This window comes from Arvicanthis niloticus, chromosome 12 (genome assembly GCF_011762505.2).
Source record: "Arvicanthis niloticus isolate mArvNil1 chromosome 12, mArvNil1.pat.X, whole genome shotgun sequence".
Classification (NCBI taxonomy): domain Eukaryota; kingdom Metazoa; phylum Chordata; class Mammalia; order Rodentia; family Muridae; genus Arvicanthis; species Arvicanthis niloticus.
The window spans coordinates 24,084,123-24,101,779 of record NC_047669.1 but is presented as its reverse complement, the minus strand read 5'-3'; the positions used below and the strand labels follow the sequence as shown (position 1 = coordinate 24,101,779).

General features: G+C 41.3%; 1 protein-coding gene across 3 annotated transcripts in view; it reads left to right on the top strand.

Annotated features, from left to right (window-relative positions):
- Gtf2e1 (general transcription factor IIE subunit 1) overlaps positions 1-16,523 on the top strand; it is a 32,377-nt gene extending 15,854 nt beyond the window's left edge. For all 3 annotated transcript variants that reach the window (XM_034515146.2, XM_034515147.2, XM_076942910.1), the window contains exons 3-5: positions 3,379-3,580; positions 10,381-10,622; positions 14,495-16,523. In XM_034515146.2, the coding sequence (XP_034371037.1) occupies positions 3,379-3,580; positions 10,381-10,622; positions 14,495-14,919 (869 nt within the window). In that variant the 3' untranslated portion in view covers positions 14,920-16,523. The remainder of the gene's footprint in view (positions 1-3,378; positions 3,581-10,380; positions 10,623-14,494) is intronic.
- Positions 16,524-17,657: the final 1,134 nt, after the last annotated feature.

The window sequence follows — 17,657 nt, the reverse complement described above, 5'->3', positions numbered from 1 at the left end:
GTGTGGGTGTTTTTCAATAGGTATTTGAAAGCTATATTTGACCTTTCTTTGCATGGCTTTATTCTTTAACTCCTTTATATACATGGTATCCATTATCTTTATATGGAGAGAAGAGGCAGACAGCTTGGGACATTTTAGAAAATAATCAAAGCTAGCATACCATTGAGAACCTCTCTGAGGCCCTTTCTTGTCTTTGTTACTAGTCTGCTTTTCAGTTCTGGTTGACTTTGAAAAATTATTTTCTAGAGGCACTAGCCTGCCCTCTGCTTGTATCATTTCTTGTTTTAAGGATTTTTTTCCTTGCCTTGAGTTTGTACCTTGACTTCTCTACTCACTCTTCTGAATCTCTTTGGATACTGTAATCTAGTTGGGCCATTAGTAACCTGCATATTTTATAGTCTCATATCTAAATTTCTAGTCTGAACACCTATCTTGAGATCTCAATAGTTGTAAGAAGTAGGCTTCTAGAATGTCTGTTGTAATAGACAGTGAATAACATATTCAGATATCTAAAAGCAACATGATGGCTTTTATCAAAGAAGAGATGTGGGCAAGTAAAGGTATGCTTGTTCAGTTGATTTTTCTGTTGTTCTTTCTACATACATGTTGGTTTGTATGTAGGAGCATGCAACCTTTAGTGTTGGTTCCTCAGATGCTGCATTTTTTTTTTTTTTTAAGTCCTGTGTCTCCCTGGCATGGGACTTGCCTATCGGGTTAGGCAGGCTGGTCATTGAGCCTCAGGAACCTGCCTATCTTACCAGTACTGGAATTAGAAGGGCATGCTCTGTGCCCTGCTTGTTCTTTTGTAAACCTGAGTTATAGGATGGAGCTCGGGTCCTCAGGCATTCACTGCACGCACTCTATCTACTGTCTGAACTCTCCTCCCAGCCCTGATAACTGCACAGTCTTTATGTTGTTCATCAATCAGACATGTAAATAGCGAACAAACTTAAGTTTATGCATGCTTCTTTAGCAAGAGGAACTACATGTCAGGAGGTATGTTTCCTTGTTTCAGTAACATGATGCTTGAAGGACTTAGAGGGTATAGGCTTTTATTTGGTAATTTTCTAGAGGATTTAAAAAAATGGGCTTCTCCATTTGCTGGAAGCCCCGGCAGATAAAGGCATCTCCCTCCAAGCCTGAGAACCCAGGTTTGACCCGTGGGGCCTACACTCTGGGTGGGAAGAGAGAATAGATTTCTCTGCACTCTCACACTCTGGTGTGTATGCATGGACTCACATGCGACTATATACACACACACTAAAATAAACTTCATTTACAGTTTTTGAAGGAAATGGGGGTAGTTCTCTGATTGGGTATTTTAATAAATCTTACATATATGGTTGGAAGAGTGAAAGGCTAAAACGGATCAGTGAAGACTCAGTTGTAGCTCAGGTTCCCTGGGAAACTGGCATGGCTTTACCAAGTCCATGCTGTCGTCGTTTCTCAGGCAGGAGTTCACATAGCTCAGTTCTGACTCAATTCTGTGTTAGCAACATTCGCTGTGAGGTTTTGTTTGTTTGTTTGTTTGTTTGTTTGTTTTTTCTGACACAAACAACGACACCCACAGCCTAGCTGTCAGTACTGGACCACAACTTCCTAGCTTTGAGGGACTGCCTGTTCCCCCCTCCCCTTATCTGGGATAGATACAGAAAATCAGGAAATACAGAAAATCAGGAAGGGTGCTGAATGACCAAAGCACTCACTTATTCTTGGCCAGGGGTTGGAGGCATGGAAATCTATTCAACTGGGAACATGTCTATAGGATTTGGTGTCACATTGAAATAGTAAAGCCTAGTTTGTTTACTCTATTGCTGGAGAAGAGAGGCGAGGAGCGGCTAGTCCTTGCTATGTGTCCTGTACTAGTACTTAATTATCTTTCTTAATCCCTCAGGTAAATTCCATAGTAAAGGAAGAATTCATATCCCTGGGGATAAGACCAAACTGGAAATGTATTTATAGTAGTGGTGTAGACTGTAAGACAATAGTTTAACATAATAGTTGAGTTGATTTGATTCCTCCCCATCACCCAGCTAGTTATGTAACCTTGACCAAACACTGCTGAGGCTGTGAGAACTTGCATATTTTACACATGCAACTGGACATAGTACTGTAAGTGCCAAAGGTTAATGTTACCCAGTACTTTGTAAACACTTAAGGTACAGGAGTTAAAGTTGCTGTTTTCTTGTATTGCTGTATGACTTTGTACAAAGCATAAATTCCTTGAGAACCTTAGTTCTGCTAGCCCTTCCAGAATTAGTTCACAAATCAAAAAGTGCAAGATAGTGCCTTAGAAGCAGTTCTGTATAAATAATTATTAATGACAGCTGTTTATGGTTGGATTACAGTGTTTTGGGACCAATTTCTGCAGTGTCTGGAATGTCAGTTTAATGTAAGATGAGAAATTGAGGTATTATTCTGAGGGTGGTAGAGATCGGGCCCTCACATAGGCTTTACTTTAGAGCAGGAGGATAGGGCAATATCAAGGGTGGTACAGGGCCTGGGACTGGGGAGGGAGAACGTCAGGATCAAGGAGCTTGCTTATGAAGGCTACAGCAGAGGCCATGCTTAGTAAAGTAACAGCGGTGACGAAAACGTGGGGACATTTCTTTGAAATCACTGAACTTCTGTGTTGAATGTAAGGGGTATGGAAACAAAAAATACATTCCTTTAACTTTGACATTGACTGAACACATTTCTTTAAATATCAGTGGTTTGTAAACATGAAATAATAGTCTCAGAGAGAGGTGGCTCACTAGTTAAGAGCTCCTGTGAATCAGAATTTTGTTTCCAGCTCCCGTATCAGGTAGTGCACAACCTCCTGTAACTCAGGGTTGGGGACCCATTTTTGTCTTCTGGCTATATGCGTGTACATACAGACACACAGTTACAAAATAAACTCTAAAAATGAAAAAGAGTAGAAGAAACAGCACTTTGGCAATACTTAGACCCACCAAAAGCTTTTAGTCTTAGCTGTTTATTTGGCCTTTTCCAAAATAATAATAATCCAAATATGCAGTATATGAAGAAAGCTGTTAGGAAGGCACACAGATGTAACCGTAAGCTGTGCGTAATGTATGTATGCACAGCTTACATGTATAATGCTGTATGTTAAATATGAATATGTTAGAAATGTGATTTTCAGAAACTCATTAGTGATGAGATCTCAGCCTAAAACTGATGGACACATATAGAGATGGACACATACAGAGATGGTGACTATGACAGAAACTTGTCGACTCTTGATGGTGGGTACATCGAAAATCAGTTCTTCTGATCTGTTTGTGTTTGGAGGTTTTACTAAAACATTGGAGGCGTGGAGCTCAGGCTTATCTGGAAGATTTCCCTCTTCTGACCCGAGACTTGACTTTTCTGTAGGAACTTTCCGCTGCACCTTTTGCCATACAGAGGTAGAAGAAGATGAATCAGCAATGCCCAAAAAAGATGCTCGCACACTTTTGGCAAGATTTAATGAACAAATTGAGCCCATTTATGCATTGCTTCGAGAGACAGAGGATGTAAACTTGGCCTACGAAATACTTGAACCAGAACCCACGGAAATCCCAGCCCTGAAGCAGAGGTGAGTGGAAGCCTCGTGCTTTACCAAGAGCCTTTTAAAACTTGCACTGGTTTTAACCTTGGAGGGCTAGAGTAAGTATTTACCAGCAGACTAAAGACTCGAATGTCACAGAGGTTCCAAGTTCTGCCATGCTTGTCTTATGAACTTGTGCCCGTGCTCACATTTGTACTGAACGCAGTAGAATGTGAGCCTTCGGCAAAAATCTTTAAATAGTCGTTTTCACCTCAACCACTCCTGTGCTGGGGGCTGCAGCACTTAGCCAGTTGATAACCAATTATAAATTAGTTGTGTCTCTTGGGAATATTTGAATTTTTCTCTTCAACCCACCTTCCTCCCTATTCCCTCAAGATAGGGTTTCTCTGTATAGCCCTGGCTATCCTGGAACCAGCCGGTAGACCAGGCTGGCCTTGAACTCAGAGATCCACCTGCCTCTGCGTCCTAAGTACTGTGATTAAAGGCGTGCGCCACCACTGCTAGGCTTCTAGTCAACTCTTAAAGGCCAAAACTCAGGAATTTAGCATTTTCCTATAGATTTTTGTTTGTTTTTAAATTAGCAGGTAAGTTTTGTTACGGCCTTTGCGTGCATATCCTGGTTTTGTTGATCCTCCTCCCTGACCTCTCCATGCCCCTGCCTCCACTCATACTGTTGTATCCACTCACTCCCTTGGCTTTCCACTTTCATGTCACTGTTACAGCAGACACACACCCCTCATTCCTCAAAACCTCTTGGCCATTTTCTGGTTTGGTTCTCTCTCAAGTTCTATGACTTATACCCACACATACACTCTCACATACACATACATAAAAATTAAAAGCTAGGGTTCATGTATGAGTGAGAATATACAACATTTTATTCTGGTGGAACATTTTCAACATAAACTTGTTGTTGAAATCAGTGTTAAATGCAACTTTGTGAAGGTTGTGGGTTACTGCTGCTAACAGTGATTCCTTCCTTTCTTCCTTTTTCCCCTAGTGTGTGCTCCAGTGTTTGAATTGCTAGGCAGGCTTAGTTCTGCCATGCCATGAAAAGTCATTATATATTTCAAAAGACCTATTTACTTTTAGTTTACGTGAGTCTTTTGCCTGCAAGTGTGTACGTGCACTGTACGTGTGGTTGGTTCCCACAGTGGCCAGAAGAAGGTGTCAGATCCCCTGGAACTAAAATTATGGATTGTTGTGAGCCACCTTGTGAGTGTTGGGAAGGGAGCCCAGATCCTCTGTAAGAATGCAGTGACTTTACTCTCTGAGCCATCTCCAGCCCACACAGGTTATTCTATTAGTTTTTGGAAAGTACAGGTGAGAACTGCTTCCTTCTTTCCAATCCCACAGTAAGGTCACACCCATTAGCCTCCTCCTGACTCTATTCCAGGTTATTTGTGTGCAGTTTTGGAGCTTCTATGTTATTTTTTTTATGGAAAATAGATGTTTCTTCGTAATAATATATTCTGATGCTAGCTCCCCTCCCTCAACTTCTTTTAAATCCTTTCTAGTTCCTCCCATAAGAATGCAGACCCTTTCTTTCTCTCATTAGGAAACACAGTCATTGAAATAACAATAATAATAAAATAATAAAATAAAATAAAAACCAAACCAGAATAGGACAAAACAAACTAGCCAAAGAAAAGGCACAAGAAACACAAACAGATGCCGAGACACACCATTTACACACACAGAGAATTCATCAAACAAAATTGGAAACCACAAGATATAAGCAAAAGATTGGTAAGGTAAAAAAAAAAGGGGGGGAGGGGGCAGTGGGGTACACAGAGAAAGCATTTTCAGACCAAAAAAAAAAAAAAAAAAAAAACTCCAAAAATACCACTGAATTGGTTTAGCCGTCTACTGCTGGGAATGGGGCCTGCCTGCCCCAAGATGTGCTTTCCACACTCCGTGAGACTCCATTAGAGAAAACAAATTTTCCTTTGTGAGTGATTATCATTTGGAAATAGTTCCTGGATTAGGGGTATGTCCACTTCTCTCAGCACTGGTACCCAACCTGCTTTGACCTGTGCAGGCCCTGTGGGTGTTACCACAGTCTCTGTGAGTTTATTTGTGTATCAGTCCAGTTGTGTCCGGAAGACAGTTTCCTTGGTGTCTTTCATCCATACTGGCTCTTAAAATTCTTCTGCCTCCTCTTCCATGGAATTCCTTGATCACAGAAGGGAGGGATTTGCTGGACTGAGTGTTCCGAGGTCTCTCACTCTCTCCACGTTGTCTAATTGTGGGTCTCTGCATTTGTTCATCCCATCTCCTGCAAGGAGAAAGAGAGAAGCTTTTCTGGTGCTGACTGAGCAAACGCTGATTTCTGAGTGTGGCACACTGTCATTAGGCATCCTTTTATTGCTGCATTCCTTTAGCAGAACAGTAGTATTTAGTTTTCCCCTAGGTCCATGGTCTATCTAGTCTCAGATTCTTGGCCACCTGAGCAGTGTCACTCATGGGTTCTGCCTCCTGGAATGGGCTTCAATTAAATCAGAAAATGGTTGTCTTAGTTTGGGTTTTACTGCTGTGAAGAGACACCATGACCAAGGCAACTGGAAAAGATTTTGTTGGGGCTGGCTTACAGTGTCAGGTTCAGTCCATTTTCATCTTGGTGGGAAGCATGGCAGTATCCAGGCAGGCATGGTACTGCCATAAGGAGGTGAGAATTCTGCATCCTGATCCACAGGCAGCAGAAGGAGACCTGCTTTTGTTCACACAGATTGGAGCTTGAGCACTTACGACTTCAAAACCCTGCTCCAACAGTGACAGGTCTACCCTCCTCCTGTAAGGCCACACCTCCTAGTAATGCCACTCCCTGTGGGTTCAAACACAGGAGTCTCTGGGGCATACCTATTCAAACCACCAGAGTGGCTGATTACCTTCACAACTTTTGTGCCATGGTTGGACCCAGGTGTCTTGCAGGAAGGTCATCATTGCAGATTGCAGCGTTTGTAGTTGGGTTGGTGTTTACCTTTCCCCTCTGGTAGTATACATAGTATCTTCCAGGACTATCAACACTGGTAAGTAGTGGTCAGAATTCTAAGTAAGCGCCAGCTTGACTACTCTGTGTTCACTGAGTTGTGTAGGTGTTGTCTTCAGCAATAGAGCCTTACTATCAGTTTGTGGAGAGAAACCAATAGCCTTGGGAATAACCTGGGTTGTTAGGGGTTTCCATGGTATCTGCTTGGCCAACAACTCAGTTCAATGTAACTCATTCTCCGCACTGGAGCTCTCACTTGGTGGCAAGAGATGTCTGCTTGGGGCTCTGTTTTCCCTGTTATTTGATGACTCCATATAGATTTCTTTTATAAATGTATATGTCTTAAGAAGCTGCCAGGTGGTAGTGGTAATGATGGTACACTCCTTTAATCCCAGTACTCGGAAGGCAGAAGCAGGTCGATCTCTTGGGTTTGAAGCCAGCCTGGTCTAGAGTAAGTTCTAGGACAGCCAAGGATACACAGAGAAACCCTGTCTTAAAACAAACAAAACTAAAACAAACCATAAAATGAAATGAAGAAGCAGCAGCAGGAGCTTCTGTGATATTAGGTGTCTATGCAGTCCCTCAAATGGCCCTTAGTTTTAGCTGTCCCTCTCTGTATTTCCTCCTTACCTCTTCCTCCTTTGCCCTCCCCATTTGATCTTCCCATTCTGTCTATCCCCACTCCCTGTCCATTCACAACTATATTCTGTTTCTCCTTCCTAGAAAGATCATATCCCCATCCCCAAGTCCCTTACTGTATACCTAATTCCTGTGGCTATGCGGACTGTAGCCTGCGTATCAAAGACCTAACAGTTAACATCTGCATGTGAATGAATACATACCACATTTGTCTTTTTTAGTCTGGATTATCTCACTCAGCATGATTTTTTTTTCTAGTGGCACTTCTATTTTTTTTTTTTTTAATTCCTTCTGATATTTACTGTTTAAGAATAGCAAGTCCTGAGCTAATTGCATTTCTTTCCAGTTGTACAGAGAATTTTGTAACTTTATCAGTCACTTACCTCCTAACACCATGAGTCAGTTAGAATGTCTTTGTGGTGATTTGTCTTCCATGGCCAGAGATTCTGACTTAGTACAGTTCACAGATCAGTAACATCCTGAAGGGTCTAGATTTTTTTTCCATCTCTGTTCTCTCCTGTTGTGTTGGCTTCTTAGGACTATGAGGGGAACTGCCCTAGGGTAGCCATCTGGGTCTTGAATATTACCTGCAGATGAAAATATCCAAATGCAGAGAGGATGACATCCTTTCCTTGTGTCTTATTTAAAATATGACTAAAGAAACGTTCTAGAAAACACACTTTATCCTCTCTGTCTGCCAGTATTTTACTGGCTAAAATGACTTTGTATATTTATTTTAAACCAATATCAGATAATGAGAATGAAACCAATATCAGATAATGAGAATGCAATTGCATGATTGGTACTCAGATTAGCTAAGTTTTACTTTGGCGGGGAAAGTTCTTAGAGTTCTTTGGAGCAACTAGCCATCAATATTTAAATAAAAATGATAAACAAAAACAGGAGTCATGATTAATAGGGAAACATTACCATCCCCGTCACAGGCTGCTTCATGTTTAACTCAATAAATTAACTCACTGCTGAGACATAAACATTTACTGTCATTTACTTGTTACCCCAAATATAATCTACCTTGAATTTCTCTAAAAAATACCAAAAGTAGGATTTTAAGAGTGGTCTTCTTTATTCATTCTGATTGTCATTTCTATTTTCTTATCTTTCCTCAAAGTACCTCTTATGACTTCATGAGATAGTCTTCAAAGTTACCCCATGAGTCGACGTGTTCAGGATCATGCATAACGAGAAACCGTCTCAGAGAGTCTAGTTGTAAAGACGTCATCATAGTAAAGTAAATGTAGGTCCACCCTAGAGCTCTGCACCTTCTCTCCTCACAGAGTTAGCTAACTCAGGAGGCCACGTCTGACTGACAGGGGAAAGGCAGGCTGGGTACAGCAAGATGAGGATGTTGCCTGAGACAGACAAAGCATTGACAGGGTTGGGTGTGGGGAGACGATGAGATAGATGAGCAGGGAGAACTCAGAATGTGATAGAAGCACAAAACCAAAACAACAGGAACATGAATGTCAAGGGAGAAAAAAGTGGACAAAGCCAAGCTACACTGTAGGCAGCTGTGCGGATAGAAAGGTAGAATGTCTAGGGACAGATATGGCTGAATTGAGGTAAGTGGTAATCAATGCTAAAAGTAATACTGTGTGAATATGGAAAGGAGCAGAAGGTAGAGAGAAATCAAGTGCTTGCAATTGTAGCATGAGAGATCAAAAAAAGCAAACCATAAAGATGATGTAGATATATTTGGACATATCCAGAGTAAGGAGACAAGTAGGGAGGAGGCAGAAGAAATGACTAAGACCAGGTAGGACTGGTGCCAGAAAAAGGCTGTGGGCAAGAATGGTATGGAATGGCCTTAGGTACAGGAGGATAATGAAAAGAGTGCAGAGGCAGTAGCTGTAAAACATGCATTTAATAGCTGGAAAGAGCTTGTTGCGTGGTTTCAAAAGAATCATAACCAGAGTAGGGTGGGAGGGATGAGATAAGCCCAAGACTACCTCTAGAGGATGGTCAGAATGGTGTTCTAAGAGACGGGTCACCAGCCAGCCAGTTGGCCACAGGCATAGCAGGGGAGCTTTAGCTCAGCTTGTGTTGGAAAGCCCAAGGAACTGTGAGGTGGTCTCAGAAAGAAAGAGCAACACAGCAAGCATAAAAACAGGGACAGGGGTTCCTAGTGGCTTATGAGGGAAGAGGATTAACAAAGTGTCGGTTAGATATAGGATGATGTGGTTTCTGAACAAACAAACGGATATCTGGATGCAGGGAGACAATTTAGAGACGTGTGAGAGAAGTCAGGGAGATGATGAGAACTCATGAGATGCTGAGCCCTGTGGACACTGGAAACAACTGCAAGCATGGGGCGAGCAGGCAGTTCAGGAACATCGCTTAGGAGGCACTAGGGACCTCTAAACGGGCACATTAAAGACAAATTGATACAGATCAAGATTGAAAACGTTAAAGCAGGGAAAATAGGAAGCAGCAGCGAGAAGGATACTTGGCTTAGCTCGTAGAAGTGGGAAAGCCTAGTGGTTGGAGAAAGATAAGGATTGATTGGGCCTGAAGTGCACTGACAGGCAAGGAAGGCCATAGAGGTAAAGAGCAAACCAGACCAGGAAACATCAGCATCCCTGTTGTGGGGAAAGGTGCCTGGGGACAGGTAGTCCAGCTGTAGAAATAAGCTAGGTAGAAGAGACTGGGCTGTGAAAAGGGATGTGCCCTGTTCAGTGAGTGGCAGGAAGAGAATATTAATTTTACGTTGAGGTCTGGTCCACAGAATAATTTCCTAACTTCTTCCATGGTCACACACAAAACCACCCTAGTTTAAAGCTACACTAAAAAGATATTTTTACGATACAGTACTCTTTATTTTGTTTTAAACAAAATTCTCTTGGAAGATATAACTGGGAGTGGTTTTACCAAACTGATATTTTTAAGTAGACTATGACTGTGTCCTTCCTCTCCCCCATGCAAGTTACTGGACACATATCAATCTCTAAAATACTAGTTATTTGTATATGCAAGAGGGTCCAGTATTTGCAGAACTTAAATATGTTGTAATCCATATAGCTTTTACCCTGCATTACAGAAGAAGTTCTTGAGAGTTGTTGACGCATGACTGCCTAATTGCTAGGTAACTGTTGTTCAAACTCCTAATACATTAGGCCTTTATCCAGCGGTCCTTCGTGTTGCACAACTAGACCTTAACTTTTCTCCTTTCTCTTTTCTACAGCAAAGACCGAGCAGCAACTGCTGCTGGAGCTGCCGGCCTGGCAGGTGGGCACCACAAGGAGGCGTGGACCAGCAAAGGGCCCTCCTATGAAGACTTGTATACTCAGAATGTTGTCATTAACATGGATGACCAAGATGATGTGCATCGCACCTCGCTGGAAGGGAAATCTGCCAAAGAGAGACCCATTTGGTTGAGAGAGAGCACTGTTCAAGGGGCATACAGTTCTGAAGAGATGAAGGAAGGTAAGAGTGAGAAGTAGGAAGGTGGCTATGTCATGGAGCTGGCTAAATTACCTCATTAGAAGGAGAATACCTGGGTAATTCTTGGTTTATTGAAAATTCATTGTAGGAACAGCACTAAGCATTAACACCAGCTGTGTTCTGTTGTCTTTCAGCTTAGTCAAGATAGCAAATATGTTTTTAAAAGATTTGTTTTTATATGTGTTAATGTTTGCCTGTACATATGTGTATGCACTACATGACCCCTCATGCCCAAGGAAGTAAGAAGATGGTATCAGAGTCTCTGGAACTAGAGTCACAGATATTTTAGAGTTGCCATGAGGATGCTGGGAACAGAACTATGGTCCTGGAAGAGCACCAAGTGGTCTTAAGCACTGCTCCGTCTTTCCAGTCTGGTTTTAGATTTGAAATACTGCCATATTTTAATTTTTGTTAAAGTATTATTGTGTTGTATTATTTTCTCATAACTAACAGGGAACTTTTTACTAGCTGAGGTATATAGGAAGATACCACACGATAAAGGATTGAGTGTCCCTGTGTCCAAGAAAATTGATAAACTTTATCTGGGACAATCTTGTAAGTCTCTGAGCCCGAAAGGGTTAGCAGTTGAGTAATAACTTTCACAAGTTTAAGGGCTGCAGAGTTTTACTTTGTAAGTTCTAGTTCAGGTACTGGATTCAGCCTTGGGGGATGGTAGAGAAAGAGCAGTTGAGACTGAGCCAGACTGAGGATGGACTGGAAAGCAGAGGTGACAGAAGTGGACTGTCTGTCTGCCCCGCTAGGGTTTGTTATTAGCTGTCACACGGATGGGCTCTTTGGTGCAGGAGCATCTCAGTTACGGAAACCTTCCCTACCTCCGTTTCTAAGACTTTCATCAGTATACTGCATTTACCAACTGTGGGGAAGAGAGAGGGAGGTATTGTGGCTGCAGGTAGTACCTTTCTTGTTATTGATTCCTTGGAGAGTCTAGTTCCAGTCAGACAATATTTCTTTGACAACCATGTTTTTCTTTCCTTTTTCCTCACTGATTAATTAACCTGGGATGTTCAGTTATTTTGGTTGAAGTTGTTCTCGGTTATGTAGTAGTTAGGCTGTAGTAGTCAATAGGTTTATTTTCCTCAACTTGGCTTTTTCCCTGTTCTTGAAGCAATCAAACCTTTTTTTTATGAACTTAGAAACAAATTAACTCCAGTAAAATCATTATTAACCAATATAATATACAATTAAGCTAGTAAGTTTAACTTTGAATATTTATAATTCGTAAGATAGTAGAATATGAGTCATGGGGCTTAAATAAGCTAGTTTTCTGTGTAAGATGAATAGTTTCTAGATATGTCCTTGTTTGTCATGATGTTGAACATGGGCTACTCATTGCATTAGTAAGAGCGTCTTGTTTGTCCTATACCGAATTGTCCTCAAACGTGGATTCTTTTTGTGCCTATGTGAATTTTCACAGACCTGTCATGTCGTTCTTACATCATCAAAGCTCTGACTGATTCCTCGTGCCCCTGCTTCCCTTCACGGTGGCCTCTTTCCATAGTCATTTGCTTTCAGAGCTTTTACTTTGTCTTCTCCCCAGTCTGTCTTTAGTTCTACTAAGCTTTCCCAAGATCCAGTCAGTAGAATGAATGCTACTTGTAGCTTATGCACAGATGACTGAAGATTGAAGTTTCCTTTTCAGTACCGTTTGGTTTCTATCTGACATTTTGTTTGTTACTTTGGTTCTAGAAGCATGCTAAGACTGACATGAGATACATGGACAGGGAACCTTTAGAATGGCGTTTGTCCACCCTTGTATTTAATAGCTTGGACTGTGTCATTCAACATGGTTTACATTATTTTTCTATATGTAGGTATTTACTTTGACTATGTAAATATTTATCTTTTTGGTGACTTAGGCAAACTTTAGCTTTTCGAGTTTTTTTTCCTACATCTTGACTGTAAAGCCCCCAAATTGTCTAGCAGCATCAGTGACCTTGACAAACAGTATGCACCTTCTTTGTAACTTTTAGCTGTTACATAGGACTTCCTGGAAGTATTACCCCTACTTTCTCACCCAGAAACATGCATATCATGCATATTCATCTTTGTTTTTGTCTTCTGTTTTAATCTGTTAACAAAACAATTGCCGCTGCCCCCCTCTTCAGACTCTATTCCATAGGTGTACATTTACTTTTATTTTACAAAATTCATTTGCATTTCTTTTAATTTTGTACTTTGAACATTAAAATACCATGTCGGTAAAATTAAAGTATTTATAACAAGCACTCTTTAGAAACAGCTTGCCCGGAGGCCCACGAGCCTTTCCTGCCGTTGTTGCTGCCAGGAGTGAGCACTCTTGGAGGAACTTCTGCCTTCAGCAGTGTTTGATTCTGATTCCAGGTTACACTAAGTCTCTGTTCTCTAGCTTTCTTTTCTCTCTTTGCCCAGTATCTCACCTAGAAATTCTATTCTCTTCAAAATATCTAACTTCCAGCTGAGTGTTTGGTATAGTAACAAGGTGATTTCACTTTACTCATGGACAGAATTGACCATTTTCTGAGCCTTCTCTTGATGATGGTTGGTAATTTTCCTATATATCAGACCCATTCTGTGTACTTCACATTCCCTTGGGCTCCACAGTAATTCAGTGAAGCAAATACTATTATTTTTTCCACTGTTATACTTGGAGAAATTGGAGAAGAGAAAATTAGTGTAACTTTACCCAAACCATATAGCCAATATGTGTTAGTATTTGAATCAAGGAGGCAGGTTCCAAGTGTGACTTTTAGTCCTTTTATATATTTAAAAGGGCAGTCTGTTTGTGTCTAACTGAATGCAAAATACCAACAGTTTTCTTAAATGTGTCCCCGTAGTGGTAGTATATCAGCCAAGATGTGTGTATAAAGTGGTCGTATGTGGTATGACAAAATTTATTTCTTAAATTAATGACCTTTTTATAACAAGTTCAAAGTTTGTATAATTTGCTTCAGGAAAATGACACTGCCATTTATTTGCTCATTCAGCAAATTCTGACTCATGCCTAACACATGGTAGGTGTTGCTCTAATGCCTGGGGTCACAGTGAATCAGAGATAAAGTTGTTGTGGCAGATTCTACATCCTTAGAAAGGGACAACAAAGGCAGTAAGCCTAAGTCGTTGTGTTGGTAAATGGGCGCTGTGGGCAAACACAGCCTTGGTAAAGTGACATTTGAGGAACGACATAAAGGATGTAGGTAAGTTAGTTGCATAGAGACCTAGAAAAAAAAAAATCCCATCAGGGCAAACAGGCAGTCCACATACCCTGAGGGAGTGTGTGTGCTGGAATGTGTCCAGGAGTAGCAACTGAAGCTGGCATAGAGTGATAAGAGGGGAGAGCAGGTAAGAGATCGATGGCCAGGAGGAGTTCAGGATGAGGCAGCACCTTTAGGCACTGTTAGGCCTCTGGCTTTTACTCTGAGCAAGGTGAAAGCTGTGTTTTCATTCCATGTTATACTGGCTGCTGTGCCTGGCCCTACTCAGCTCTGTCTCACAGGGTTTGCCTGGAATCTTAGCGAGCACACCTTCTCTCACCTTCCTAATGTTTAGAAATTAAAAATTTTGCTCAAAATAGTACAGCTTGCCTGGGGAGGGGAGACCTCACAACTCACATTTATGTAAGCTTCTGTGAACCTGTAAATTCCATGTACTTAGTCATTGTATTACTTACGCTTTAGTGTCTAAGGAACATTTTGGATACTTTGTAGAACAGCAGCACAGAAAAGGGAAGCAGTGAGCTCTGCCTTGTATTTATTTGTTGACTTAAACATAAAGCATTAAAGTCTTTTTTTTGTATTATTTACAAATGAATGGTCTTTGTACTTAAGGATCTTGACCTTCTAGCTTTTAACTTCCAGGTGGCATCGATGTGGACACGTTTCAGGAGCGCGAGGAAGCCCGTGCGGGGCCTGATGACAACGAGGAGGTCATGCGGGCTCTGCTCATTCATGAGAAGAAGACTTCTTCGGCGACAGCTGGCTCCGTGGGAGCAGCCGCTCCGGTGACTGCTGCTAATGGCAGTGACTCTGAGAGTGAGACCAGTGAGTCAGACGATGACTCTCCACCCCGGCCAGCTGCCTCGGCTCCTCCTCATCGTGATGAAGACGAGGACGACGATGAGTTTGAGGAAGTAGCAGATGACCCCATTGTTATGGTGGCTGGCTGTCCATTCTCCTACAGTGAAGTTAGCCAGCGGCCAGAGCTGGTAGCCCAGATGACACCGGAAGAGAAGGAAGCATACATAGCCATGGGTCAGCGTATGTTTGAGGATCTCTTTGAGTGAGGTTTCCCTGCTTTTTCCTGCTGCTAGCTCATTTCAGAGAGAAACTTCCATCAAGTGCTCAAGGGGCTTCCTGCCTGTTTATGTAAAGCACCTCTTAATCTAATACAGAGGCATAGGAGAGAAAATTTGATTTTTTTTTTTTATGTAAGAAACTTCTCAGAAAGGTAGGTAGGCTATAACTGTTCAATTCCCTCTTATTACTAAAGTATTAATATTTTTCTCTATTTCCTTAACTAATTTTTTCCTTTCCCTTTTAAGATATATTTTTCTCACCCTGACTAAAATGTTCCTGTCTGCCTTAGAACCCTGCTAGGGATAAACTCACCCTAGCATTGTAACTGCCCTGTGGTCAGGCATTTGAGACATTCCCTTATACTCCTGTCAACCAAAGCGGCTTGCCGAGAAGCAGATCACTGCTTAGGGGAACACCCAAACACTTCATTTCATCTTCACAATTGAGTGTGGGGCCAACCTGTAAAAGGAGTGACAGTACAGGAGAGAGGGTGCCTGAATCTTAGGTTTGTGTGTAAACTAGAAACCATGTCCGTAGACCCGATAAGGCTGGTAGATTGTTTAGTTTTTGTAGACCTTTCGGGTTATACTTTAGGTGACAGGTAACAAAGCAGGTTAGATTTACCCTCGTGGAGAAATTCAAGGAGCACATGCACGAAGGGTACGAGTCTGCATCCAGGATTGAAGAACGGAGAGCACTGGGAACTGAGCCTTAGAGCTGCCTCAGTGCCATTTGAAGATCTCTGATGTAAAGCTGAAAATGGCTCCACTTCCCCACTTGCTCTGTAGACCTGTGCCAGTGCTCTAAATTAAGGAGCCATTCCAGTACTGAGCAGTATAGAAGCACTGATTCCTCCGCTCTCCTCACTGTCTTCTAAAGGTCACAAAGCCTTTATTTGTCTCTCCTTGGAGCCTCATCAGACATGTACATCAGTGCCTCTGCTGTGTTGTTGAGCATTGTAACCTCAAGGAATATAGTCATTAGCATGGGAGTCATTCCTTAAGGTGGAACTCGAAAAATAAAGGACTTTTATATAAGGTCTACGACAATTAAACTTTTATAGTATTTTCCCTTGCATTGTGACTTTTAGTTATCTTTTTGTATTTATGTGTGAAGCTAAGAACATTTTAGAGAATCTGAGCCTTGTGTAAGATGATGACATATTTACCTGATTGTTGGATGACTAAATATTGACAGTCTACTTACTACAGGTTAAAACTGGTTAATTTCTAGCTCTAACCTCTTGGAGCCTAGCTAGAATGAGCACTCTTGCCGTTTAAAGATGTTAGAGGCTTCACACTGGTCATCATCTAATAGCATGGGTGCAATTCTATGTGATTTAAACCTTTTTTGGCAATGAGTTGCCTTAAAAAACCTTTTTATGTATTTATCTTAAATACATGGACTGTTCAACTTTAAAATTTTGTTTTTTAAAGTTTCATGGTTGTAGAAAGATGTTAGTTTTTAAAATATTAATTTTTAAACTGTATGTTCCTTGTTGCATTTTATATGAAATTGTGTATGAGTATGCATTTCAGTAGTGGAAAAATGTATTAGTAAAGGCATTCATTAAAGCAGCGTTTGAAATAGACTAGACAGGTGGTTGCATTCACTAAATGTACATTAATCAAGAACTAAATATTTTCCAAGGAAAATGCAGCCATTCACAAGAAGGCATTGGGAAGAAAAGGTGTCCATATTGTGTTACATGTAAAAGGATCCCTATGGAGGAATCATCTGGAACAAAGATGAAGCAGGGATGGCGTGTGTGAGTCAAGAGTGGGATTTGTAGTAATCTCAGTGTTTTACACAATAGGAAAGAGATCCCCATATTGTAAAATACACATAATGGGTTACATGGAGAGATAGTGGAATGACAAAAACAAATCCTGTGCTGATGCTAGGATTAGTATGTGTATTCCTCTGTTTTATATTTGAATCCCAGGTTAATCAAAATAATAGGACAGTATAATTTAATATGTAAATTCTTGACTATTGCCTCTATATTTCAGTAACCTATAACAAACCTCAGGAGAGCTTGCTCTTATTTTATCAGACAGGTATGTTTGTCTCAAGCTGCTCAGTAACTTGTTACAGGAAACCAATTAGTGACAGAAAAACCAAAAATGGAAGTAGTGCCGATTGTTAGCCTTGGAAGCTTTAGCAGGGGCAGATCTAGCCCCAAAGGTGTAAATACATGCAGTGACAGTGTAAAGGGGGACCCCAGGGTATTAGGAAGTACCACCGCCCACAGCATACAGGGAGGGACAGTCAGGAAACCATGCCTCTAATCTGGTTGGCTCTCTTACCATTATGCTTGTTTCAGTTGTTCATGTAGCCCAAATTTTCCACTGTCCTTAAGGTTTTAATGGACTGCAGCCTTGAAGACAACGTCTAGTAGCATTTCTTTGGGAAAGTCCTGCTCCTTTGTAGGGAGAGAAGCAGGGCCTGCACCACCGGAATGCGTTTCTCCCCAGAAAAGGGCTTTTGTTAGAGAAAAAAAAAATAGTTTATGCCCTTTTCTCTAAGAATCTCCCAGCCATTCCTAGGGGTTCTGCCATGAAATTTGACTAAAATTTCAGCTTCCTTTTTCCTTTTCCATGTCATCCCTTTTTCCCCCAAAAGCCTTGGAAAGTTTTTGTGTTCTAAGACATTCCTGTGCCTTTCAAATAGTTGTAGCTTCTACAGCATCCAAAGGCAGGGCCTGTCAAGATGGCTTTCTAAC